The sequence below is a fragment of the Rhinoraja longicauda genome, chromosome 10 (assembly GCF_053455715.1).
Source record: "Rhinoraja longicauda isolate Sanriku21f chromosome 10, sRhiLon1.1, whole genome shotgun sequence".
Lineage (NCBI taxonomy): Eukaryota > Metazoa > Chordata > Chondrichthyes > Rajiformes > Arhynchobatidae > Rhinoraja > Rhinoraja longicauda.
Window position 1 is genome coordinate 13,357,590 of NC_135962.1, and position 25,966 is coordinate 13,383,555.

The 25,966-nt window shown below is 39.9% G+C and overlaps 1 protein-coding gene across 1 annotated transcript in view; it reads right to left on the reverse strand.

The window, feature by feature from the left end:
* The window catches only part of bub1bb (BUB1 mitotic checkpoint serine/threonine kinase Bb), a 51,862-nt gene that overhangs the window by 16,902 nt on the left and 8,994 nt on the right, over positions 1 to 25,966 (reverse strand). The window contains exons 5-18 of the mRNA XM_078407110.1: positions 25,148 to 25,344; positions 23,261 to 23,433; positions 21,726 to 21,919; positions 21,185 to 21,291; positions 20,275 to 20,495; positions 18,061 to 18,176; positions 16,575 to 16,762; positions 14,074 to 14,126; positions 12,273 to 12,389; positions 10,065 to 10,199; positions 9,121 to 9,235; positions 8,305 to 8,407; positions 7,031 to 7,296; positions 1,638 to 1,807 (exon numbers count right to left, since the gene is read on the reverse strand). Coding sequence (XP_078263236.1) covers positions 1,638 to 1,807; positions 7,031 to 7,296; positions 8,305 to 8,407; positions 9,121 to 9,235; positions 10,065 to 10,199; positions 12,273 to 12,389; positions 14,074 to 14,126; positions 16,575 to 16,762; positions 18,061 to 18,176; positions 20,275 to 20,495; positions 21,185 to 21,291; positions 21,726 to 21,919; positions 23,261 to 23,433; positions 25,148 to 25,344 — 2,155 coding nt within the window. The remainder of the gene's footprint in view (positions 1 to 1,637; positions 1,808 to 7,030; positions 7,297 to 8,304; positions 8,408 to 9,120; positions 9,236 to 10,064; positions 10,200 to 12,272; positions 12,390 to 14,073; positions 14,127 to 16,574; positions 16,763 to 18,060; positions 18,177 to 20,274; positions 20,496 to 21,184; positions 21,292 to 21,725; positions 21,920 to 23,260; positions 23,434 to 25,147; positions 25,345 to 25,966) is intronic.

Sequence of the window (25,966 nt, forward strand, 5' to 3'; positions counted from 1 at the left end):
TGGGATGAGAATGTTTGTCTTATCATGAGTGGCTAAAGAAATTAAATCTACATTCTTTGTTGTTTAGGATAATGAGGCACAGTAAGGGAAGATCTTATCAAAACATAAAAGATCCTTGGGGAAGGACCGAACAGTTACAAATGTTTCCAGAAATCGGGGAATCTCAAATGAGGGGGTGACAGTTACAAGATTATGTAGTGGTCATTTAAAACTGAGACGCGTTTGAACTTCTTGGATCTCTGAAACTTTACACCCCAGAGGGTTGCGGAGACTAGATTATTGGAGACATATAAACAGGAAATAGACAGTGTTTTTGAAAGATGAGAATTATGGGCTATGGGAAACTGCAACAGAAGAGATAGGGTCTGGAACAGATCAACCATAATCATATTAACTGGGAGGACAAGCTGAGGGGGCAAGTAGCTTACTCATGCTCCTATTTTCCTCTATTCTTATGTTTCATCTGTAATTCCAAACAATTCTAGATAAAAGCAACTCTTTACCATTGATGTGACTGGCAAAACATTTTGAAACAAAAACCTGAGAACTGGCATTTACTCAATGAGCCAAATGGTCTGTCGTAAAGAAATAAGGAAACAGTTAATGGTGGAATATTCTCTATTTGCTAGTGCAATATATATCTAGCTCTCTAACATCTAAAACAACCAACCAACCACCCTAAACATTCTTCCCTTTATCACCAGCACATCATCATTGCAGTTTTATTTACAAAATGCATTGTAGTTACTCATTCAAGCTACTCTGACAGCACTTTCCAAACCCACAAGCACAATGGGCAATGGGCAATGCACAATGGGCAACGATAGCAGGGTCATAGAAATGTCACCACCTGTAGGCTCTTCATTTTGCTATACTATCCTACTTTGGAAATATATTGCCTTGATCATTGCTGGGTCTAATCTTGGAACTCCTTACTCAACAGCGCTGCGGGAGTACTTTCATCAGAGCAACTGCAATGGTTCAAGAGGGTGATTTACCACCATATTCTCAAGGACAACCTTGCATGGTTCTTCCTGTGACCACATGGGTTGTTTCTTGTAGATACAAGGAAATACAGATGCTGGTTTACAAAAAAAAAAGTGGAGTAATTTAGCGGGTCAGGCAGCATCGCTGGAGGAGATGGACAAGTGACGTTTCAGGTTGGGACCCTTCTTCAGACTCGTGTCACTTGTCGATGTTCTTCCGAGATGCTGTCTGACCTGCTGAGTTACTCCAGCACTGTGTACTTTGCATTTTCATTCCCAGTCAATATCCAACATTAACTAGTGAATGCTTTATGCAGTTTCTGTTGAAGATCAGCATCCTGGATTAATTCATCAGTTTCAGTGTTTGAAAACCCATATTAAAGGTTATGTCAAAGTTAATCCTGCTCAGTGACTTTAAGCACAGCAACCAACTACCTTAACCAATATACAGATGCTCCCCGACTTACGATATTTCGACTTTGCGATGGTGCAAATGGCAGCTTCCGGCCACGTGGTCAGGTGCATTAAATGCATTTCGACTTACGATATTTTCGGTTTCCGATGGGTTTCTTGGAAACGTAACAGCATCGTAAGTTGAGGAGCACCTGTACCCCAAGATCTCACGACTGAAAACGGTAAGAAAAGTCATACCAGAGATGGAATTCACGTAGAAGGCCTCAGAAGAATTCAACTGGCCTGGCTGAGATTTTTCAAAGACATTCAAATCACTCATCGCACAAAGTCCACCCACTGAAGTGGTGGAACCTGAAGAGATGGTGGTAGCAGAAGATAGTCCATCTTCACTTGCTTCTTGAATTGGACTATAGCACAAACACATTCAAACATCGGATCAATTAAAACAATATTAACTAAACCACCTTAGTACATCAAGAATTTCCATTCTATATTTATATTCTTAGATATTTGATCCCCACTGCCATGGGAAGGAATTTACTATATTTGAATTATTTGCAACAAAACAATCATTGGAAATGAGAGTAGGTAACCAGATAACAAGTAAATTATGACCATCTACTCCCAACATACTTACAAAAAAATCTTAGTTTGCTATTCAATCCACACCCCACCCAAACCTCAGCTACTTTATGGAGGATAGTTCAAGGACTTCAACAGGTTGGTGAACAAATGTGAGCAATTATGCTGGACTAACCTTTTATTCCAAAAAACAGCAGTACAATTTTCTAGTTTCCAACAAATTAGATAAAAATGGCAAAGTTAAAAGCTAGTGGCAAGAGGAACACATATGGAGTCTACAAGGAACCTTGTAGCCTGCTTCTTTACCTGTGATAGACAAATGCTTGGACTTAGAGGGACAGCAATTAAAATTGATTGTTTCACTAATATAAAGGAAAAGTGTGGATGAGCTTATAGCACAGTTAGAAATTGCTAGGAACGATGTTGTGGGCATTAGAGATGTGGCGGAAAGAGGATCAGATCTGGGAGCTTAATATCCAAGGTTACATATCATATCATATATCATATATCATATATATACAGCGCGGAAACAGGCCTTTTCGGCCCACCAAGTCCGCGCCGCCCAGCGATCCCCGCACACTAACACTATTAACACTATCCTACACACTAGGGACAATACATGTCCTATCGAAAACAGACAGGTGGGTGGGGGGGCTCTGCTGGTAAGGAATGAAATTCGGTCCTTAACAAGGGGTGATATAGAAGATGTTGAGTCCTTGTGGGCAGAGCTAAGAAACTGCAAGAGTAAAAAAAATCCTCATACAAGTTATTTACAGGCTACCGAGCAGTAGTCAGTATATAGGGTACAGGTTACATCAGGAGATACAATCAGCATATAAGAAAGGCAATGTTACAGTGGTCATGAAGGTAGACTGGGAAAAACAGGTTGTTAATGGACCCCAAGAGAGAGAATTTGTAGAGTGCCTACGAGATGATTTCGTAGAGCAGCTTGTAGTGGAGCCGACCAGGCAAAAAGTAATTCTGGATTTTGTGTGGCGTAATGAACCAGATTTGATTAGGGAGCTTAAGGTAAAGGAACCATTAGGAGGTAGTGACCATAATATAAGATTCAACCTGCAATTTGAGAGGGAGAAGAAGAAATCAGATTAGTCAATATTACAGCCGAGGAAAGATGACTAGAGGCATGAGGGAGGAGCTGGCTAAAATTCATTGGATAGGGGCCCGAGCAGGAAAGACAGCGGAACAGCAATGGCAGGAATTTTTCGGAATAATTCAGAAGACACAGGATCTTTTCATTCCAAAGAGGAAGAAAGATTCTAGGGGGCAAATGAGGTGACTGTAGCCGACAAGGGTAGTCAAAGACAGCATAAAACTAAAAGAGAAGGCATATGACATGGGAAAGATTAATGGGAAACTAGAGGATTGGGAAGCTTTTAAAAAATAGCAAAAGGCAGCTAGAAAGCCAATACAGGGAGAAAAGATGAAAATAATATAAAAGGATTACAAGAATTTCTTCAGATATATATAAAGAGTACGAAAGAGGCAAAAGTGTACATTGGACCACTGAAAAATGATGTAAGAGAAGTGATAATGGGGAATAATGAAATGGCAGAGGAATTGAATTTTTTTTTGTTGCATCAATCTTCACAGTGGAGGATAGCACCAACATGCCTGAAATTCAAGAGAATCATGAGGTGGAAGTTAGTGGAGTGGCTATTACTAAGGAGAAGGTGCTTGAGAAGCTGAAAGGGCTTGAGGTGGATAAGTCACCTGGAGCGGATGCACTCCACCCCAGGGTTCTGAAAGAGGTGGCTTTTGAGATCGTGGAGGAATTAGTAATTTGCAAGTTGAATCAGTAGTAAGGAAGGCAAATGCAATGCTAGCATTTATTTTGAGAGGACTAGAATATAAAAACAGAGATCTAATACTGAGGCTTTATAATGTGCTGGTCAGACCATGTTTGGAGTATTATTAGCAATTTTGGGCCCCATATCTGAGGAAGGATGTGATGGCATTCGAGAGGGTCCAGAGGAGGTTTACAAGAATGATTGGGTAAACATATGATGATCGTTTGATTGCACTGGGCCTATATTTGCTGGAGTTTAGAAAGATGAGGGGATCCTCATTGAAACTTACAAAATAGTGAAAGATCTAGATAGAGTGGATGTGGAGAGTCTAGAACCAGAGGTCAACCTCAGAATTAAAGGACGTTCCTTTCGGAAGGAGATGAGGAGCAATTTATTTAATCAGAGGGTTGTGAATCTGTGGAATTCATTGCCACAGAAGGCTGCGGAGGCAATGGATATTTTTACGGCAGAGATTGATAGATTCTTGATTGATACAGGTGTCTGGGGTTATGGGGAGAAGACAGGAGAATGGGATTGAGAGGGAAAGATAGGTCAAACATGATTGAATGGCAGAGTAACTTGATAGGCCCAATTCTGTTCCTATCACTTATGAAATTTGGCATGTACTTGATAATGAAGAATAAAGTTGTAAGTTGCTCAGAGATACCAGTGGGGACTTTAAGTGGGGAGAGTACCAATTGCAGCAAGGGATATGGAGAAACAATAAGATAGAATGCCAATCAATATAGGTAAGCAAATAGTGCTCAGCTATATTGGTGAAGGAAACAAGAGAAATTAAAGATGGTTATGGTAGCATTAGGAATAGATGCCTTCGTTGGAAAAGGAATAGGTCAGGGAGTTCATCTAGAACCACATGAAACAGTAGCTTGGTTATAGCTACAGTATTATATTTACCTATCCCTAGGTGATAGTGATAGGACGAGAGAAGGGGGTTGGAGAATGTAACCTGCACTGGAGAATGGGAAGATTAATGGGCTGGGAGTGTTCTTTCTGGAACAAAGAAAACCAAGGCAAGGTACAATTAAGGTGTACAAAAATAAAAGAAACCTGAACAAGACAAAGAAATCTGTAACCAAGGGACAGAGATTCAAGTTATTTAGAGACAGTCATACAACACAGAAACAGGCCTTTCACCCCAACTTGCCCCATTTAAGCTAGTCCTATTAACCCTTATTTGGTCGATATCCGTCCAAACCTTTCCTATTCATGGGTCTTTCAAATATTATTGCACGACTACCTCCTCCGCAATAACATTCCATATACCCACCACCCTATGTATGCAAAAGATGCCCCGCTGATTGAGATCGTTATAATTTTTGATAACACTTTTCACTGTCTACAATACCACCTACTTTAGTGTCAACTACACACATACTCATCATGCCTTGCACAATCTTATCCAAGTCGTTAATAAATCACAAATAGCAACGTGCCCAGCACATAGGTTCACGAGATTGATCCCTGGGATGGCAGGACTGTCATACGAGGAAAGATTGAAAAGACTAGGCTTGTATTCATTGGAGTTTAGAAGGATGAGGGGGGGATCTTATAGAAACATATAAAATTATAAAAGGACTGGACAAGCTAGATGCAGGAAAAAATTTCCCAATGTTAAGCGTCCAGAACCAGGGGCCACAGTCTTAGAATAAAGGAGAGGCCATTTAAAACTGAGGTGAGGAATTCTCTGCCACAGAGGGCAGTGGAGGCAAAATCACTGGATGGATTTAAGAGAGTTAGATAGAGCTCTAGGGGCTAGTGAAATCAAGGGATACGGGGAGAAGGCAGGCACGGGTTACTGATTGTGGACGATCAGCCATGATTACAATGAATGGCTGTGCTGGCTCGAAGGGCCAAATGGCCTCCTCCTGCACCTATTTTCTATGGTTCTATGTTTCACTAGTCACCATGACACACCATTAGTCACAGGCCACCAGTCCAAAATATAACCTTCCACCACCACTCTCTGCGTTCTTCCTTGAAGCCAATTCCAGTCTAAAGACTGTCGACCCGAAACATCACCCATTCCTTCTTTTCAGAGATGCTGCCTGTCTCGCTGAGTTACTCCAGCATTTTGTGTTATCCTTAATCAGCCTTTCTATCCAAATGCATATATATTTTAACCCTCAGAATCCTCTCCATTAACTTACCTACCACAGATATTAAGCTCACTGGTATATAGTACCCAGGCTTTTCCTTGCAACCTTTCTAAAAGAGGCACAACATTCACCATCCTCCAGTCTTCCAGCACCTCACCTGTGCCTAGCAATGATTCATATTTCTCCATCAGGGCTCCTGCAATTTTTTCTCTCGCATTCCACAGTATCCTTCATATGCTTTAGAATGACCAGCACCTCCCCAACAATAATACGGACTGCCCTCTCCATTAATTCCAAGATCTCCAGTCTTCAGGTCTTTCTCCACAGTAAAAACAGTAGAAATACTCTTTGAAGACTTGACCCAGCTCCTGCAACTACCCACTTAGGTGACAGCATTGGTTTCTGTGGGGTCCTGTTCTCTCACGTTACCCTCTCTCCTTCATAAGAATGCTTCTTAGTCCCCTAAATTCCTCCAGGGAGACTTGATCTCAGCTGCCCAATTCCTGGCCCATGCCACCTCCTCTTGACACCCTTTGCCCAAAACCTACTTAAATCAACTTTTGTACGTTCGTGTCCAATACCATCAAATTTGGCCTTGCCCCAATTTAGAATGTTAACTTGTGAACCAGCCCTGTCCTATCCATATCTATTTTAAAGCTGTAGAACTGTTGCTCTTCCCAATTTCTTATGAGCAGGTAAAACTTTGCCCTCTCCCTTGTAGAGGCCTCTACACATTGGCTAAGGAAGTTTTTCTGAACGCATCTGACAAATTCCACCCCGTCTAAGCCCTTGACATCATGACAGTCCATAGTGTAGAGTGGATGAGGAAGTGGAATAACATAGGACTAGTGTGTGAATGGGTGATTCGGGGATTGACTATGTGGGCTGTAGGATCTGTTTCCATGCTATATCTTACAATTCAATATACAAGCCTGCTGCAAAAATAGTCAGTCACCTAATGGAATGCCAAAAAATGTACCTTCAAATGCATTAAATTTCCAGATATGTTTAAATAATTTTTTAACCCCGGCCTCAATAAACCCATCACTGGTAGCTATAATTAGTCAGGAGTATGGCATCAACGAAAGTGGTCAGAGTTAGGTGCCAAAAAGCAAATTTTTACCTCAGTTTTTTCATATGCAGGGGCTGGTCATACAACGATTCCTTGAAGAGTGACAATGAATTTAGAGCAGTCCTAGAAGAATCAGAGATCCATTTGATTGACTTCTCATCTCCATTCAGAGGATTTTGGTGAAAAGGAGTGGAGACCAGACGTGCTCCTCTTGAGAAGTCACAGGCATTTTCAGGATATGGACCTAGTGTTTTGTTTGGGCAATCATTGATCTCAGAATGATCTTCATTTATAGGTTCCATAACATCCAAATCATCCTTTAAAAAAACATGTGATTGAATTACATTCAAACATATGCCCAGATACTCCAAATGCAATTAAATCTAATTTAAAATCTGCTACGGTATAACATTGACTGTAATCTAAATAGGAAAAAATTGCTGCTGAAGCAAAGAACTGCAGATGCTGGTTTGTATGGAAGACCGACACAAAACGCTGGAGTAACTTAGCAGGTCAGGCGGCATCTTTAGAGACTGAAGAAGGGTCCCGATCTGAAACATCCCTTTTCCTTTTTCTCCAGAGATGCTGGCTAGCCTGCTGAGTTACTCCAGCAATGTGTCCATCTTTGGAAAATACTGCTACTGAATTCAGAAGCAGGTTTGCAGAATGAACGCAATTTTCTGAAATTTAAAGCAAACAAATCCTAGTAGCAGTATTGCACTGCTACATTAATAATACAGCGCATCAGGGGATAACAAAATCTTCAAGATCTAGAGCTGCTGTAAGTATAAAAAGTTAGCAAGCGTAGAATTTTATACTTGGCCTACTTCCACTAAATATTGTCTAAGGAAAGTTAAGACAATAAACCTTTAATATTTATTCACTTTTGTTAATGCTGGCTTGCGTAAAGATACTCAATGAATCCCTCAAATTCCATTCTCAGTCCTGCAGATCTTATTGTGCTTTGAATATTACTAAAGAAGCTGCATTCAAACCAAAACATTGTCTTAAAAAAAAAAAAACACCCCACTAGTTCTTTTAAAATTAGTTCAAAACTATGCTTTCTGGTTACCAATGGTTAACGTTTCTCAATGGAAACAGTTTCTATTTACTTTCAAAATCTACAATAGAGCATTTTAACCCTCTGCCTCGAGGATTTTCAACTATTTTTAATCTTGTGCTATTTTTATTATTGTAGTAACTGGGGGAAAAAAATGGCATCCGTATTTTGCTTCAGAGATCCAAATTTAGGGAGATCTAAATTGATATTTGAAATAATATTTTGATATCGAACTCAATGTGAAATGGTGGTGCATGTCACTTACGCCTTCAGCAACACAGGTCTCCTCAGTTGGAATGTGCTTGGAAGGTACCAGGATTCCTGAAAGTGGCCATCGAGATCTGGTCTTCAAGTAGTCAGCTGGTGGCCTTAAACAGCAAGAGGTGAAATCATAATCCCATTCTGAACATTTGAATTTTTGACTGATTTAAATTGCTAAAATCAGATCTATGGTCTCTTATTGAAGAAATAAACTGTTAAAACACTTAAATGAACAAGCAAAATATCAAAAAATTCTTTGCCAGTGATTGAATTTATCCACAAGATCAGAGGTATGTCAGATTAGATCTCAGTGGCGTCGGTTAATCTCAACCAATACACCAGTAGAAACACTGGCCTCTGATTGACCCATTGCGGGTGAATGGGGATAGAAAAACATACAGCTGATGTCCAGAACTGTAAATAACTGTCTTCTCACTACCAGTAGGTGGTTACAAAGGTTATCGAAATGGAAAAGTTCACACTGACACAAGCGCATATCACTGTTGGGATATGCATTTGTTACACAAAAAGATCTTTATGTAAAACTACCAATACGTGGTTGCTGCAACTGTACATGCTTGGGAGACTAAATGATTCTTCTGCAAATAGAGAAAGGTAGCATTTGATACTTCTACAGGTAGAAGTTAAACTTTGAAAGCATTAAAAATGTGGTGTAGAAATAATATTGCAAATATCAGTAAGGATTGAAAGCAACCGTGCTCATTATACTTAGCATTTTTTGCAAAATGATAAAGGCATATGATTAAAACCACAAAAAATATTGAACATCTATGTTGCTACAATCTGCACAGAAACTTACTTGTTCTCCTGGTCTTCAACATCTGCAATCTCATTAAAAATATTGAACGGTACTGGTGGAAACCCAAAGTTTGAAGGAATCTGCTTCGGAGCCAAGCTGGGACAGTGTTTGTCAGCTACAAAGAGAAATGCCACTTCATTACATCTCTGTCATGCTGTTGAAAGTTTATTACTATACATTTGCTAAAGTAAAGGTAGCAGTCGCTGCAAGAGCATTTCTTAGGAAAGATTCATTGCAGCCTCTTCAGGAAAAAAAAACGTTCTTAACTGATAGGGATCAATATAAATCTACAAGTGGTACACATCCAATAAACCCATATCAGAATTAGAAATCCTAATGGTTCAGCATCTGGTTACTGGGTGATATTTCTCGAGCTCACTTTAAATGCACAGATGTGCAGTTTCCCATGCTCTCTCTAAACCTACTAGGGGTGGGATGGGGCATTAAACACAGAAAAAAAGAATGGTGTAAAATCAGTGTGTTGGGATATTGATCAGAAAAAATAATCCAATGGTTCAGAAAATCTTCCAGTTAAACAAAGTCAAATGCATACTGATTTAATGGAGTTTTATTGCAATCATAACTAAGCTAACAGAGGTCTTTCAAGCACAATAAGACTTTAAAGTGTATCATGCAGCTATGTGAAACTTAATTTAGATTACAGAAGCATGGCAACTCCATCTCTGAAAAAAAACCTTTTTGCCCGATTCCACAGCAAAATATTTTCCAGTGAACCCAATCACAGCAGATGGTAGACGGAAATGAAAGTTCAATATTTCTACTCGGGTGGTAAATAACAGAAGAAAATTACATGCTTGATGTTACTTTAGCTCAGAACGGGTACTAGGGAAATTGTCCCAAATGAGATAATATTACAACACAAAGTACTGGTTAACAATTAAAAACAAGATATTACCAACAATGCCCAAATTCTGAATTCTCACCATTTTTCATAAACCGAACTTCAAATGCCAGGTCATCGTCATAGACACCAGACACACCACCCAAATACTCAGGCTGATTTTTATCACTCCCTTGCGAGCAATTAACTGGTGTACAGAACATACCATTTATGACATCTGCAATAGAAATAATGCAATTTTAATTTAGGAACCAGACACGTTATCTTGTTTTTATTCCACACTAGACCAAGTGGACCCGTTGGGCCCAAACCACTCCTGCATTGGTGCAGCACCCTCTCCTCTCCTACTCCCCCTCCCCTCTAGGGTTGCCTCTCCTGCATTGGTACAGCACCCCCTCCTCCCCCACTCCCTCCTCGCTCCCCAACTCCCTCCTCGCTCCCCACCCTCCCCCACTCACCCTAACAGCTGGAGTGACTCAGCGGGACAGGCAGCATCTCTGGAGAAAAGGAATGGGTGACGTTTAGGGGCAGGTCGGTCTGAAGAAGGGTCTCAACCCAAAAAGTCACCCATTCCTTCTCTCCAGAGATGCCGCCTGTCCCGCTGAGGTACTCCAGCATTTTGAGTCGATCTTTGATTTAAACCAGCATCTGCAGTTCCTTCCTACACATACTCAGTTTACAGCCTCATCAGTTTAAGTGCCTGCAAGCCTCCGCTTTGTCATCGGATTCTTACAACAAATCTAGTAGTACAAGCCAGTTGAAAATGGTAATTTTAAGACATCTATATTAGTGCACAAATCCAGAAGTGTACAAGTACTGATTTAGAAAAAAAATGACAGTTCTGACAAATCCAGTCCGAGGAAATACTGAAAATTAGAATCTCAACTACCAGTTGGTACTGTTGCTACAGCTCAGCCCCACTCTCCGGGTTCAATCCTGACGTCTGATGCTGTGATCTCCATGGTTTGCATTTAAATTCGAAGTAATTAGAATTTTAAACGTGCACTGATCAGCCAAAACATTATGACCACCTGCCTGATATGCTGTTGGTATTTTCTGTGACATGCCACAGTAGTACTGTTGGTTCGGACCAGACGGGATAGCATTCGTTGCCCTCGTGCATCGATGAACCTTGGGCGTCCAACACCTTGTTTGTCCCTCCTCGGACCACTGTCAGTAGGCACTCACCACTGCTGACCGGGAGCACCCCACAACCCTTGCCGTTTCAGAGATGCTCTGACCCAGTCGTCTGGCCATAACAATTTGGCTCTTGTCAAAGTGGCTCAGGTCTTTACTCCTGCCCATTTCTCCTGCGTCCAACACATCAACTTCAAGAAATGACTGTTCACTTGCTGCCTAATATATCCCACCCCTTGACAGGAGCCATTGTAACAAGATAATCAATGTTATTCATTTTGCCCGTCAGTGGTCATAATGTTTTGGCTAATCGGTGTATATTCAGCATCATGATCAACTGCGATTATAACTTAATCATCAATTAATGATCAAATTCAACACCCAGTCCAAGATTCGCAAGGATCATTTAGTATCGGTATTAAAAACGTGTCAATCGACACAAGATTGGTCATTTGTTTTGGAATATTGTGTGTTAGGACAGGGATAAGGCTGCAAACAATAGTTAATTGGTTTGAATTATGAGAGAATATGGTATCATTAATGCATCAAGATAAAGAGGGAGATATCCTATCTTAGATCTACATGTAGAATGGGTAGACGGCAGTGCAGTGGCGCAGCAGTGAAGCTGCTGCCTCAAAGCGCCAGATAGAGATCTGTGCTTGATCCCGACTATGGCTGCTGTCTGCACGGAGTTTGTACGTTCTCCCTGTGACTGCGTGGGTTTCCTCCGGGTGCTCTGATTTCCTCCCACATACCCATGTGTAGGTTAATTGGCTTCTGTAAATTTCCCCCAGTGTGTTGGATGCAAATGTGGATTAATATACAGGTGATCAGCGATCACCAGGGACTCAGTGGACCAAAGGGCCTGCCTTCCACACAGCATCTCAAACTAGAAAAAATAAACTGTCACCTGTCCACTATTAGGAACAATAGTCAGGCTAATATCTTTTAGAAATAAAGAACATTAACAATCTACCTGCATTCCGAGTCCGGATTGAGGGGTGAATGGGACAATATTTGACAGTACTCTGCCCTGCAAATTTGTATTAACTAAAGGATCATTGCATCCAGATCACCAGATTCAGGTAGTGTTTAATACCAAAGCAAGCTCAAATAAAATGTCTGCATTAAGTGATGCAGCCATTGCTCTTACCTAGAGCTTCCTTGGTGCAGACCGTCGGGGATGGCTGTACATGTTGTAAACTATGATTCGCTGACAAATTCTGTACCTCCAAAGCATTTGGTTGACCACTTTCCATGCGGCCTCCATCTGTTAATCAAACAGCAAATTTAATGAATAGTGCAGAGGAAATCAAAGGTAGATTAAAACTTTAATAATGCTTTCTGCAAGCAGTCTGTGCCAGTGTGAATATTGTAATGGCCATCCACATCCTTTATTAATTCAAAATTAAATCAATGTATACACCAAAAGAAAATTCTTGAACGTGAAAAGTCATTAATGCCAGGGAATTAATGGACCCGATCACGTCAAAGAATTAATGGATCTGATGTCAGATCTAGCTTGTTGACAAATATGCTATTGTAAATTTTAATTACATCAACTTCACCACTGACCTCCACCTTGCCCTTCATTTTAACAGTGAACAGTATGAACATTGATTTCTCCAATTTTACACCAATTTGCACTTATCTTTTCCAATGAGGGTAGAAAGAATCTGACTAAATGCATTCAATAAGTGATTTGCCAGGCAGAACTGGCTCAGTATTAAAAGCCGAATACATCTGCATATCCCGAGGCACTAACCTAAGAAAATAGATAGCCCTTGACAACTTGTTGCTATGAATTTTTTTTCCAATATTTCAGCCAGTTAAAAGCCATTTAAATAGCTTAAAATTAAAATTAATACCTTAAAATACTAAAAAATATAAACACAAATTAAAAACAGTTGGCAACATTATTTCAAATCAAAATTGCTGGCGTTAAACTCAATGGCAAATTCAAAATAAGTTGGGTAATGCCAGCATTTAACCTCCGGGACATTCCTGATGGACCAATTGTGTTGCTGTCAGCAGATTCTGCCTATTGTTTCCATAATTAAAGGTTTCAAAGGTCTTTTATTGTCACATGTACCAATTAAGATAGTGATATGCAAATTACCATACAGCCATACGAAAAAAAACAAGATACACAATGACATAAAAGTTAACATAAACACCCAACACAGCAAATTCCCCATATTCCACTGTGTAATGTAAGGCAAAAGAGTCCAAACTTCTTCCTCTTTATGCTCGGGGAGGCCGAGGCTCCCACGGCTTTCAGTTCCCGAAGTCGGTCTCTGATGTTGTCCGCAAGCACCCATGGTTGGAGCTTCGAGGTCGACCCCTGGCAAAGGGATCGCATGCTCCGTGATGGTGAGTCCGCAGGCACCCGCCTGCAGCTCTCAAAATCAGTCTCCGGCAAAGGCTGCCAACTCCTCGACGTTAGGCCGCAGTGCGGATGGAGATACGATACGGGGGGGGGGGGGGGGGGGGGAGAAAAAAAAACGCATCTCCGTCGAGGTAAGAGACTAGAAAAAAAAGTTTCCCCCTACACCCCCCTCCCCCACATAAAACAAGCTAAAGAACACTAAAAGGCAGACTGTTGGCAAGTCAGCCATTGCTGGCGCCACTAGATAATTAAGTATTTGCAATCATGTTTGTGCCTGACTGAAGCATCAAGTAGAAAAGAAGCAAACTAGTGCAGAGAGATTTTTTTTAAAGATACTTAGCCATAATTAAAATGAAGTTGCTAAAAGCAGTTCTGATTAGATGCTTCCTTCCATCAAATGAAGTCCATCATTTAGAGGAGGGAGAGATTTAGCATATGATTCTAATGTCAACAGCTTCTCACCACCCAATGATCTCCTGAAGCAGCCAGCTAAATTCAGGTAAACAGCTTGCTGTGTCAAAATGGCGAACACTAACAAGAACAGGAAAAAATAATTAATTTTTACCTGTACAATTTGAAAGATTCGGATTTTTCTGTCTCAACTCAGCTCGATTTAACCTATCAAAGACAGTGGGTCAACAAAGATCAATATGTAAATACAACATTGAGTTGAGAAATCCAATTGCATTTATTATTCTACACATGGCCCTGTGTTATGGTCATTTGGCCAACAGAAATTCTCTTGCACAGAATTCACAAATTTGAGATGCGGATTAAAATTTATGCAAAAAGTAAAACAAGGTACATTTATCTTTAACTTGCATGTCATGATTAATGCAGAGATGAGATGGATTTACAGTATGAAAAATAAAGCACATACAGACCAGTGTCTGGGAATGCAATCTCTCTTTCTCTCACCCCCTCCTTCCCTCTCCCTCCCCCCCCCCCACATTCAACACTAACACTCGGGTAACCCGAAAGCTCTTAATATGTGTTCATATCATATTTCCCCAAAACCTACTCATCCATCATCCAGTAACTGGCATAATAGACTCCGAATTATAAAACTATTTGATTTTATCACTGTCACCTTGCTGTAGTTTTCAAATATTTCCACATTCTTTTCCTGCTGTAATCTAATGCACTCCAGTCCCATAACCCAAAGAAAAGTGCATGGTTCCAAATCTGGCCTCTTGAGGATACCCAATTGCTCCACAACTGCCAATTGCGATATCAGCTGTAAAGTCCATTACTAAGGACTTTCTTACTTTTTGTCCAGCAACCCCCCCCCCCCCGACATCAGTCTGAAGAAGGGTCTCAACCCGAAACGTCACCCATTCCTTCTCTCCAGAGATGCTGCCTGACCCGCTGAGTTACACCAGCAATATGTGATAAGTCCATTACTAAAATCGCAGCTTCTCTATTCTGATGTGGCATAACCTACTTTTCAGGAAATGTGTAATAAACATAACATAAACATCAATATTTTCATAAACAAAATTAAGAAATTTATGATCTTCCATTTCAAGACCATGAAAGTTTGATCAGCAATCCTGTGAAGTGCCTTGGGATGTTTTTGTTACATCGAAGTGTCATCAAAGTCAAGCTGCCAGTTGGAGAGAACAAGATGGCTACCAATGTCTAGCTACCCTGTTCTGTCTTTCCAACTGGCAGGGGAAACACTATCAGACCTCCCAACATTTGATTTTACAAATTCATAATTTTGGTCCAAAATTCAGAATTTTACATCAAAATTCATAATATGACACGTAATGCAACTTTTCAGCAAGAAAAAAGTATATACGCCAAATGCGCATATGCGTTGCGCAAAACTACTATTATTTCCAACAGTCTGTAGTTCTTGGACAACATGTACAATGTCAGGCCTCTCATGAGTATATTCTGCTATTTATAGAAAGGTTATTGAACAAAGATACTTTTTGCAACACAAAGAAAATTGTTTTGTTTCGTTTTTTTCTATTTGGCTTTTTAATTACACATTCCAATTCTCTTGGTATTGAATAAAAGAATGGTCATAAAATGTATGACTAAGTTATGAAGAAAGTTGATATATGCGACTCGACCAAGCATACAGAGGTACTTGAAGTAAATTCGCAAATTAATTGATGATCAGCCCAAAAAGGTGGTAATTGGCTTTTCTGCTGTGTTTGATATTTTAACCCGTCTTAATTAATATAGTTATGTAATCTTGCACTTAAATTTAATATTTACTCATTACAGTTCCACCACTGATTTTCTGGCACTCTTGGTTCCAGAGCTTTACTTGTTTATCCAGCCGGCCAAGGAAGACGGCTATGGGGTTAGATGTGCTGGCTCCAGCTCGGCTGGAGTTCCAGAGCCCTGGCCGCAGGTTGCAAATTCAACCTACCGATCGGCCATGGAAGTTCCGATGATGCTGCCTTGCCCAGCCTGGGTGTCACATTTTCGGGGAGGCTTCCAGGGCGGGGGGATTTCTCGCGGAATCCCGAGCGACCAAATTGACAAATTGGAATTACCGACTGTTTTGCTGAAAAATGTGAGGCAAAATCGGAATGGCGGAAATGAAATAAAAAAGCGGAAACTTTCTGCCAAATTCGGACGGGTTGGGAGCGGTGCACTATGACATAACAAAAATATCCCAAGGCACTTCACAGGATTGCTGATCGCCACCCAAGTTACCATTACCAGTTTAATGACGTGACTTTCAGCATCAAACAACAGAATTCACAAATTCCCACTTAATAACATACTGTCCCTGGATGTGTAGAATGGCAAGTAGTAAATAACATGTAGGTGACATTTACTAAGGCTGCTATGGAGGCCAAGACATTGGGCATTTTTAAAGTGGAGATTGATTAGTAAGGGCAGCAAAGGTCATGGGGAGAAGGGTGGAGGGAGAAAATAGATCAGCCATGATTGAATGGCACAGTAAACTTGATGGGCATAATGGCCTAATTCTGCTCCTATATCTTATGCAAATTAAAAAGATTATGTAAAACAAAATTACAACTGCTAACTTCAACAAGCAGTACTGAAATTGGGTGGAAAAGAGCTCAAAGTACTTACCCATCTTTGCAAGAATATTCAGGTTTCATTTCTGATATGTTTGACAGTGTGCCAAAATTCCCCGAATTTGTTACATTACCAGCTACTTGGTTCTCAAGATACAGACTTGCAGAGCAGGAATCAACAGTGATATTTGTATCCGAGTAGGATTGAGGTTGTGCTGCCAAAGCAGATGCAGTCCTGGGCACCTGGGTTTGAAGGTCAGATTTGTTATTTGAAAGAAATTGAAGACATTTACACAATTATGCATTGGGATACAAGCCATGCTACGTTGTGAAAGTCAGCCCAATTCAAACAGAAAGAAAATTCATTTGTGACAGGAATTTCAATTAAGTTCGTGCTCAAGTGGGTTAGTGCCAGAACGTTTAGGAACTTAACCATAAATTTGGCTAATCTCCCCATACCATGCCCATTGGTGGTCACAGGCTCACACAGCAAACATTGCCATCACAAACAATGCAGGCATTTAAAAATTGTCTACTTTTAATCATCCCATATTGGCTTATATAAAGATTGCCCAAAAACCTCTCGATTTGTATCCGAGGTACACTTTCATTCAGCAAGTAATACAATTTTAATACTTTTTGTATTTGCCAGTTCAAAGTGAGTACTCAAACCCATTATTACTACAACAACAAATGTCCAGTGACATGGATACAGAAATAGCTTAATGGTAGGAGATACTGATGTGGAAGGTTGTTTGTCAGACTGGAGGCCTGTGACTTGTGGTGTACCTCAGGGATCATTGCAGTTTGTCATCTATATCAATAACAGACACAAAATGCTGGAGTAATTCAGCAGGACAGGCAGCATCTCTGGAGAGAAGGAAAGGGTGACACTTCGGGTCGAGACCCTTCTTCAGAAACATCACCCATTCCTTCTCTCCAGAGATGCTGCCTGTCCCGCTGAGTTACTCCAGCATTTTGTGTCAATCTTCGATTTAAACCAGCATCTGCAGTTCTTTCCTACACATCAATATCAATAATATGGATGAGAATGTACAAGGCATTATTAGTAAGCTTGCAGATGACACTAAAATAGGCAGCTTCGTTAGCTGTGAAGATGGTTATCAAGAATCAGTGTGATCTTAATCGACTGAGCAAGTAGGCTAAAGAATTTATTAAAAGTGAATATATCAAATAAATGGGATGTCAAACCAGTAAATGGTAGGGCCTGGGGGAGTGTTGTAGAGCAGTGGAATCTAGCAGTACAAGTACTATTTGCATAGTATTGCTGGGATTGCGAGACTGCTGTACAAGAGTCTGCACAAGAAAAAGGTTAAGTCCAAATCCTGGCTTGGTAAAATGGTACACAACCTAAAGATGCAAAGTCTTCTGGCAGTCTAAATTTTACTATACTGGAATTGGAGAATGTTGAATTAAGGCAAGCTAATTTAAATTAAGTGTATTTAGCCACTCATTATTTTCTCATCAGTCATAACTGGAAACATTAAAAAAAATTATGATTTTTACTCTAATGGACAAACCTGTTGGGCTTCAAGTTGTTGGGCTTCATGTTCCTGTATCCTCGTTATATTTATTTGGATTAATTGTTCAATCTCTTCTTTTTCCTTTTTTAACTTCAACAACTTTTGCTCCTGTTCTGGAAACAAATACAAGGTAGAGTTGATAAGAGGGCCTGTGTAATCTTTACTGTAATGGGACAATCAGAACCGTGTGCAATATTCCAAATGTGAACTAAGTCTTAGAGCTACATTATGACTCCTATACATAATAGGCCAACCAATAAAGGTGAGCATACAATGTGCCTTCTTTACCACTCTATCTACATGTGTTGCCATTTTCAAGGAGCTATGGACCACAGCCCCAAGAGCACTTTACATATCAATGCAGTGAAAGATCTTGCACACAACCGTATGCCCTTCCCTTATAATTGATCTCCAAAAGTGCAACACCTCACATTTGTTCACATTAAACTCCATCTGTCATTTCTCCACCATTTCTGTAGTTGATCTATATACCTGTCTCATTTTTCAGCCTTCCTCAGCGTCTGCAATTTTGCTGCAACTCCAGCAATTTTTGTGTCATCTGAATACTTACTAATTTACCATTCTGCATTTATGTCTAAGTCATTTATTTACATCAACCCTGTCTTCTGCGTTAGTAAGACAAAAGACAATCTGGCAGCATGCCCAAAGCGGACTTACCTTTTCTGCCATCTTCTGAAACGCTGCTCCTCTTCGCCACATGGAGGTCTTTAAGCAAGAGCCAAGTTCTCAACAAGACATTGTGAACCACATAAGCAAAAAAAATGTTTCTGATGATATTTCAGAATAGTCCTTCAGTGGTGTTATCGATGACATTTCATGACTCCAAAGGGCACTAACCTCGTTGGCTCTGGCTGCACCCATACTCTGATGCACAAAAGAGCCTGGAGAGCTAATTGTTCTCATCCTCAAACTGCCACTCCTCTAGTGGCACAGGAAACATGGCAGGAAACACCATTTATTCAAGAATAAGAGGAGACATGCAAGCATTGGAAACAAAGCACTGACAAATTTCACCTCGGTAGGCACAAAATGCTGGAGTAACTCAGCAGGACAGGCAACATCTCTGGAGAGAAGGAATGGGTGACATTTCGGGTCGAGACCCTTCTTCAGGCAAATTTCTTTCCTAGACAAATTTCACCTGCTCACAGACCAGTCAAACCTTTGCTCTTTTAAAAGAACAGCAATTGAAGTGTGCAACGCTTCTGTGGGATAGAATTTCAATCCCAAATTGCAAGATTCCTGTATTGTTAAGACTGGTGCAAATCTAGCGCATCCTACAAGCAAAAATTCACAAGGCATGGGATTCAATTAAAAAAAAGTCACAGTATTGACATTTTTAAAAAAAAATACTCTGCTTGATCAAAAGCTTGTTGGAGAAAATCAACAGTTATGTTGGCAATTAAACGGGAGTGACAACAGCAGGTAAGAATTTAAATTTGCCCTTGCTTCAAGCAAGTACATCTTGTGGAAAACTCTTCGATGCACACAAGTAAATACAGTAAATCAAGTTAAATCACATTGGTATTATGCTTTATATTTGTTACAAATGGAAAATGAAGCAATGTGTAATGAAGCAATACTGTTGGACCCAGAGGACATGATAATTTATTAAATCTCAGTAACTCAAGATAAGCTATCAAGGAATAGGCTCCGTGGAAAACACTTCCAATTTATTGAGTACACTTTGGTAAACACAGCCCCCTTTTATAGGATCATTTTAATTCTAATAAATTACTTTCCCCATCTACAAGATCACAAAACCAGTATCTCCAAGAAAATAATGTCTGAGCCCACAGGTATTGGACTGTGAACTTAGCTGCGATTGCATGGGACATTCCCACATATTAAACCACTGATTATTACCAAAGGTGAAAAACATTTTCATTTGACTCTTGGCTCAGTGGGGGATGATTAGTAGTATGTTTAAGCAGAACAAATACTTAATTACCTTATTTCAAATTTACGTAATTAATTGAATCCGACTTCCTGTGGTTCTGCTTGGATTTAAACATTTTTCTACATCATTAGTAAAGAACTCTGGATTATTAATTCACAAACAGCCGCTACGGCACATCAACTTTGTTTCTATGAGAATAGTGATTCAACGTCAAAAGGTGAAAAAGTACTAAAAAGCTTTATGATAATGCAAGTCTTCAGTAAATTTACAATTAAGAATCAGAACAACAATACCTTTCTGAAAAGCTTTATATTTCTTTTTGATAGCCTCTGCCCTCAGCTCTTCAAAAGAAAACTCGAGTAGTCCACCATAGACCTGGTCTTTTGAATACATGGATACCGCCTTCTCTTCTTTGCAGTTTTCTGTCTGCACTCTGGACAATGGATTTGCCTCTTTGCTGGGTTTCCGTGCACTCAACACTGGAGTGAACAAGGGTTCAATCTTACGAGGAGTCCTGTAATGGACCAAAATTTAGGGATAATATTTCTATTTCAACCGATAGTAAATAGCAACATTTTGAAATAGCATTCCATGGGAAGCTACCTTTATTTTTTAAATACAGGAAACTAATAAAGCTATTTTGTTCACAAATATTCTTTCTATGCGAAAGCTACATCAAAGGAACAGCTACACCAGCTGAAGACATTACTAATCATACACTACATAATCAATGCAGAATAAGATTGTAAAGATACAGAAATTTCTAATCTTGGCAGCCAAATAGGTTTAAAACATTACGACAAATCCAATTACTTGTTTTAAAAAAAGATACTAAAATAACTTTAAAAGGCAGGAATTAGAAGACCTATTTATATTTTTTCCTCATCTCTCTCGATTCAAAGTGCACTTACATTAGGGATTACATAGCCATTATAGCAAGTCCCATAATCTCAAAACATTTAAATAACTTAAACTTATACATTTCTCTCCAAGAATGCCCAGTCTGGTGGAAAATAACCAGTATTTAGTAATCTCCAAGTTCCAGCATGTTGCTTATCTCCTAAACTATGTTCAACCTCAAGGAAACATTTTTATTCCTTGGCATTAGCAAACTTTTGAAATTCAACCCAAACTTGTGTGATCAGTATTCCCCTCTTCAGGGTTTAAACAAGCTTGAAATGATAGTTGCTAGTTTACACATACATTGGTTCCACGTGAGCAGATTCCTCCTCATAAAGCTTGAAGTCAGGTTTGCTGGCTGACAAAGGCACAGAAAAGGGAACTGAATGCGCGTTGGAACGTCGAGGCACCTAATGCAAGAACCAAAATAACAAAAAACAATTGAATGATTTTAAAAATCAATTGAAGAAAATCTTTGCAAGATGTATTGCAAGATTTTCTTTAAAAACAAAATACAATTCACAAATGGTTAATTCTGCCAACTCAGCAGAAATAGGTCATTAGAGTGATATGTTTGGACAGAAACAGCCAAAAGAAAGAATGTTCTCGAAAGGACAATTTCACCCAATCAAAACCTTACCCAAAGCAACACAATTGGCTGTACAGAATTTTAAACTGGTAGTGATATTAATTGTCTTTTGGTTTCTCAAAACCATGCAATGGGTCTTCAATCCAGTCTTTGGCTTGGACACCAGAATGCTATTGAACCAAAAGGCAATTAATATCAATACCAGTTTAACATTTTGTACAACCTCATCCTCACTCACCTCATTGATATACGTACCCCCAAAGTATTCCAATGTCCTGGTTTTATTTCATTCTCTTTTGCAGAAGTTGCAGGAAGTGTGCACCATTGCCCGTCTGTTAACATTGGATGGTCTGCAGGCTGGTTGCACAATTGGTTTTCATTGAATACTTGAAATGTGCCATTCTGATCCTGACTGGAAACCACATGTCGCCCAAACCCTTGGCTTTGTGCTGAAAAGTAAACAAGTTCATCCTTACAAAGCTGCAAACTAAGTTCTACACGAGCAGAATGTACGTACCCTCATCAACTCATTTTCTCTGCATTCGAAACGCAACATTCAGTGCAACAGGAAACAGATATTACATGAGCAGATTAGAAACTTTTTGTAAACAGTGTTTAGGCCACAGCTAGAGGACTGACCAAATCAGGGTATCACATCTACACAGAATGTCAAGGCCTCCGCAAGACCAATACCAGAATATTGCAAGACATCAGTACAATAATGCAGAGCAGAGAGGGGGTGGAATTCTGATAAAGGAAAGATATGGAGTTAATGTCTTTGAGAAGTTTAAGGATTTTGGCAACATTACAGAGGTAGACAATAGACAATAGGTGCAGGAGATGGGCTATTGAGAGCAGGATTTAAGTAATTCTGAAGGGAAAGGAATGCCTTTTGAAAATATATTTAGTGTTACCAGATATGTTGACCAACATATAAAATATGGGTGAATAAGATTAAAATAGTAACTGCAAAAGTAGAAAAAAAAAACCATGAGAGCTACATCAAACAAATGTTTCCTCCCAATCCACTAAACGATTTTGTCAATCCTGTGTAACTAAGATGATTCCAATCAGCAAAAACAAAACTTCCAAGGGATTAGTTTTTGAAACCATTCTGAGATTTAAAAACATCAGCTTCCGAGCTGCTGCCTCACTGCTGAAGCAACTTGGGTTCAGTCCTAACCTCCAGACCGGTGGAGTTTGCACATTCTTTCTGTAGCCACACGTGTTTCCCTTGGGTGCTCCAGTTTCTTCGCACATCTCAAAAATGTTGGGATTGGTAGGTTAACCAAGAGGGAAGGAGAAAAAGACAACGGGAAAATTGAGGAAGTTGCGGGAGAATTTTTTTTTTAGTGGAAATGAGCATTTGATGATCAACATTGAACTGGAAAGCTGAAGAACTCACTCAGGTGCTGTACATCCCAAATGACCCAAGCCAGAATGAAAAGGACATTCCACAAACATGAAAAAAAATTAGAACAAGATGTTGGGTGACAACCATCAATGATCGGATGAAGGAAGCAAGGGCAGAGAGAGAAAGAAAAATCTATTAGAGAGATAGAGATAATCCAATTTAATGACGACATACTGTTTTCAGGTATAATGTCACAATTGCCAAAATACTGCCCAGCTGCCCATCAGCTCAAGCAACCAGCACAAAATATCAGAGACAAAATTTGGCTCTCCATCATATCACATACCCAAACCCACTTCTCCTTTCTTTCCTACAATGCCCACTGCAAGTGTTAATGTTATATTACACAGTTCCATTCAGCAGAAAACAAACCTACCAATCGTAGAACTTCCAATCCTGTTGACTGGTGCCAAGGCCTTTTTTCGCCCACTGCTTTTTAGAACTCCAAGAGTTGTTCTTTGCAGTTGAACAGGCTCAGGATCTAATTCTTCATTTGTTCCTTCATTTATGGCAGTCACAACTTGCTTAAATATTCGTGATTGAAAGTATCTTAGAAAAAAAGAGCAAAAGGGAATTAAAGGAATGGCAGAGAATTTAAATAAATGTTGTATCAATCTTCACAAGCTACCTGGAAATAGGACAGAATTTCCACGTTAGAGTTACATTTTATGCCCTCTGTAGAGGAAAGAAAACAAATGGAACAATAACAGTTGGCTTAGCTGTAGTAAGACAATACTAAAATCAACTAACTAAATATTAACAGGGCACTTCGAAAAATAAGAACAGAATTGGCAGTCAATATTGATTTATGAAAGGGGGGGAAAAATGGGTTTTTTTTAAACTTGAAATAATCAGTATTCATTGAAAGGAATAAGTGGATGAGCTGTACCGAGACTGTCAGGTCTTTGATTAGATGCCAAAAGTTTATTAAAAACCCTTATTTTGTGTGGCAAAGCAGGTACAAGGGTCAAATGCTTACTCATTTTCATTTGTTTTCTTGAAATTGGGTTACCGATGACGAAATAGCAAGCAATCTGTGCCAACTCATGGAAGGAAGCAGAGGGTGATGGTGGAAGGTTGTTTCTCAGACAGGAGGCCTGTGGAGTGTCTTAGGGCTCGGTGCTGGCCAATGTTCTCTTTGTCAATAGGTCAATGATTTGGATGAAAACATACATGGCATGGTTGGCAAGTTTGCAGATGACACTAAAATGGGTGAAATTTTAGATAGTGAAGACGGTTTTTCAAAAATTGCAGCAGGACCTTGATCGGTTGGGTAGGTGGGCTGAGGAATTGATGATGGAATTTAACAGAGAAATGTGAGGTGTTGCATTTTGGGAGCACAAACATTGCCAAAATCTACATAGTGAAAGTAGGGCTCTGGGGAGTATTGTACAGCAGAGGGATCTAGGAGTACAGGAAGATAGTTCATTGAAAGTGGGATCACAGATAGATAGGGTGGTCAAAAATGCTTTTGGCACATTGGCCTTCATCAGAGTATTGAGTAGATATGTTGGGGAAGTCATGTTGCAGTTGTGTAAGAAAGGTGTTGTCAAGCTGGAAAGGGTGCAGAGAGAATTCCGAGGATGTTGCCAGGACTCGAGGGCCTGAGCTATAGGAAGAGGTTGAACAGTCCAAAACTCTATTCCTTGGAGTGCAGGAGGATGAGGGATGATCTTACAGAGGTGTACAAAATCATGAGAGGAATAGATCGGTCAGACAGAGTCCCTTGCCCAGAGTAGGAGAATCAAGAACCAGTGGAATGGAATTAATAAGAGCCCAAATAACCTATTCACATAAAGGGCATTGGGTATATGGAACGAGCTGCCGGAGGAGGTAGTCAAGGCAGGCACCATTGTGACGTTTGAGAAACATTTAGACAGATACGTGAAGAGGGATATGGGCCAAATGCAGGCAGGTGGGACTCGTGTAGATGGAACAATTGGCCGGTAGGCAAGTATGGCTGAAGGACTCTAACTTATTAAAATTACACCATTATTTACTTCAATGGGTTTTCTGAATCAAGTTGGACATCTGTAATTTAACCCTAGTTTTTAATATTTTGATAGATGTATTTTTAACTATTAAGACTATTCCAGGACAGAAGCAATAAACTTTGTGATTTTGATTTAATTGCACTTAAAGTTGATACATCTTTTCACTGATGTAAATAATTAACAAGGGGTTTTGCCTGAAAAATAAAAACATACCAATGAGTTAAAATAAAAACAAAATTTCAAGTCCCAGATATAGAACAAGCAGTTACCTGAGATGGTGCTGCAATTTTTCATGGGGCTCAGCCTGGAGTCGAATCCCTTCTTGCAAGACAGCCTCTGCCTTTCTATTGTTCCCTAGGAGCTCGTATCGTTCAGCCCAGGAAATGTAAAGAGCTGCGTGTGTTACACCGATTCCTTTGCTATTCAAGAAATCATAGACTTCCAGTGGATCAGTGCAGTAATCAACCTGGAAGAGATTAATTGTAAAAGCCGGGAATCAATTTTGTAAATTGAAGGTAAAACATTATATAAATAATTGATGAGGCAATGATTCAGCTAGTGCATCCTGTGCACAAGCTGAATGTATTTTCAAAGTAAGGACTAGTTCTGGATCCTTCATGAAGTACATTGGCTCCACACTTGAAGCTCAAAACCATCCAGGCAAAGCAGGCGTCTTTATTGACATTCCCATTCACCATGAGCTTTCACTCCTTCACCATTAGGATACAATAATTACAGTGCATCTCATCTTCAAAATGTACGGTAGACACAAAATGCTTGAGTAACTCAGCAGGTCAGGCAGCATTTCAGGAGAGAAGGAATGGGTGACGTTTCAGGTCGAGACCCTTCTTCAGACTGATGTCAGGGGATGGGGTGGGACAAAGATAGGATGTAGTCGGAGACAGGAAGACTAGTGGGAGGACTGGGAATGGGGGAGGGGATAGAGAGGGGAAGCAGGGACTACCTGAAGTTAGAGAAGTCAATGTTCATACCGCTGGGGCGTAAACCACCCAAGCGAAATATGAGGTGCTGCTCCTCCAATTTGCATGCCTCACTGACAATGGAGGAGGCCCAGGACAGAAAGGTCA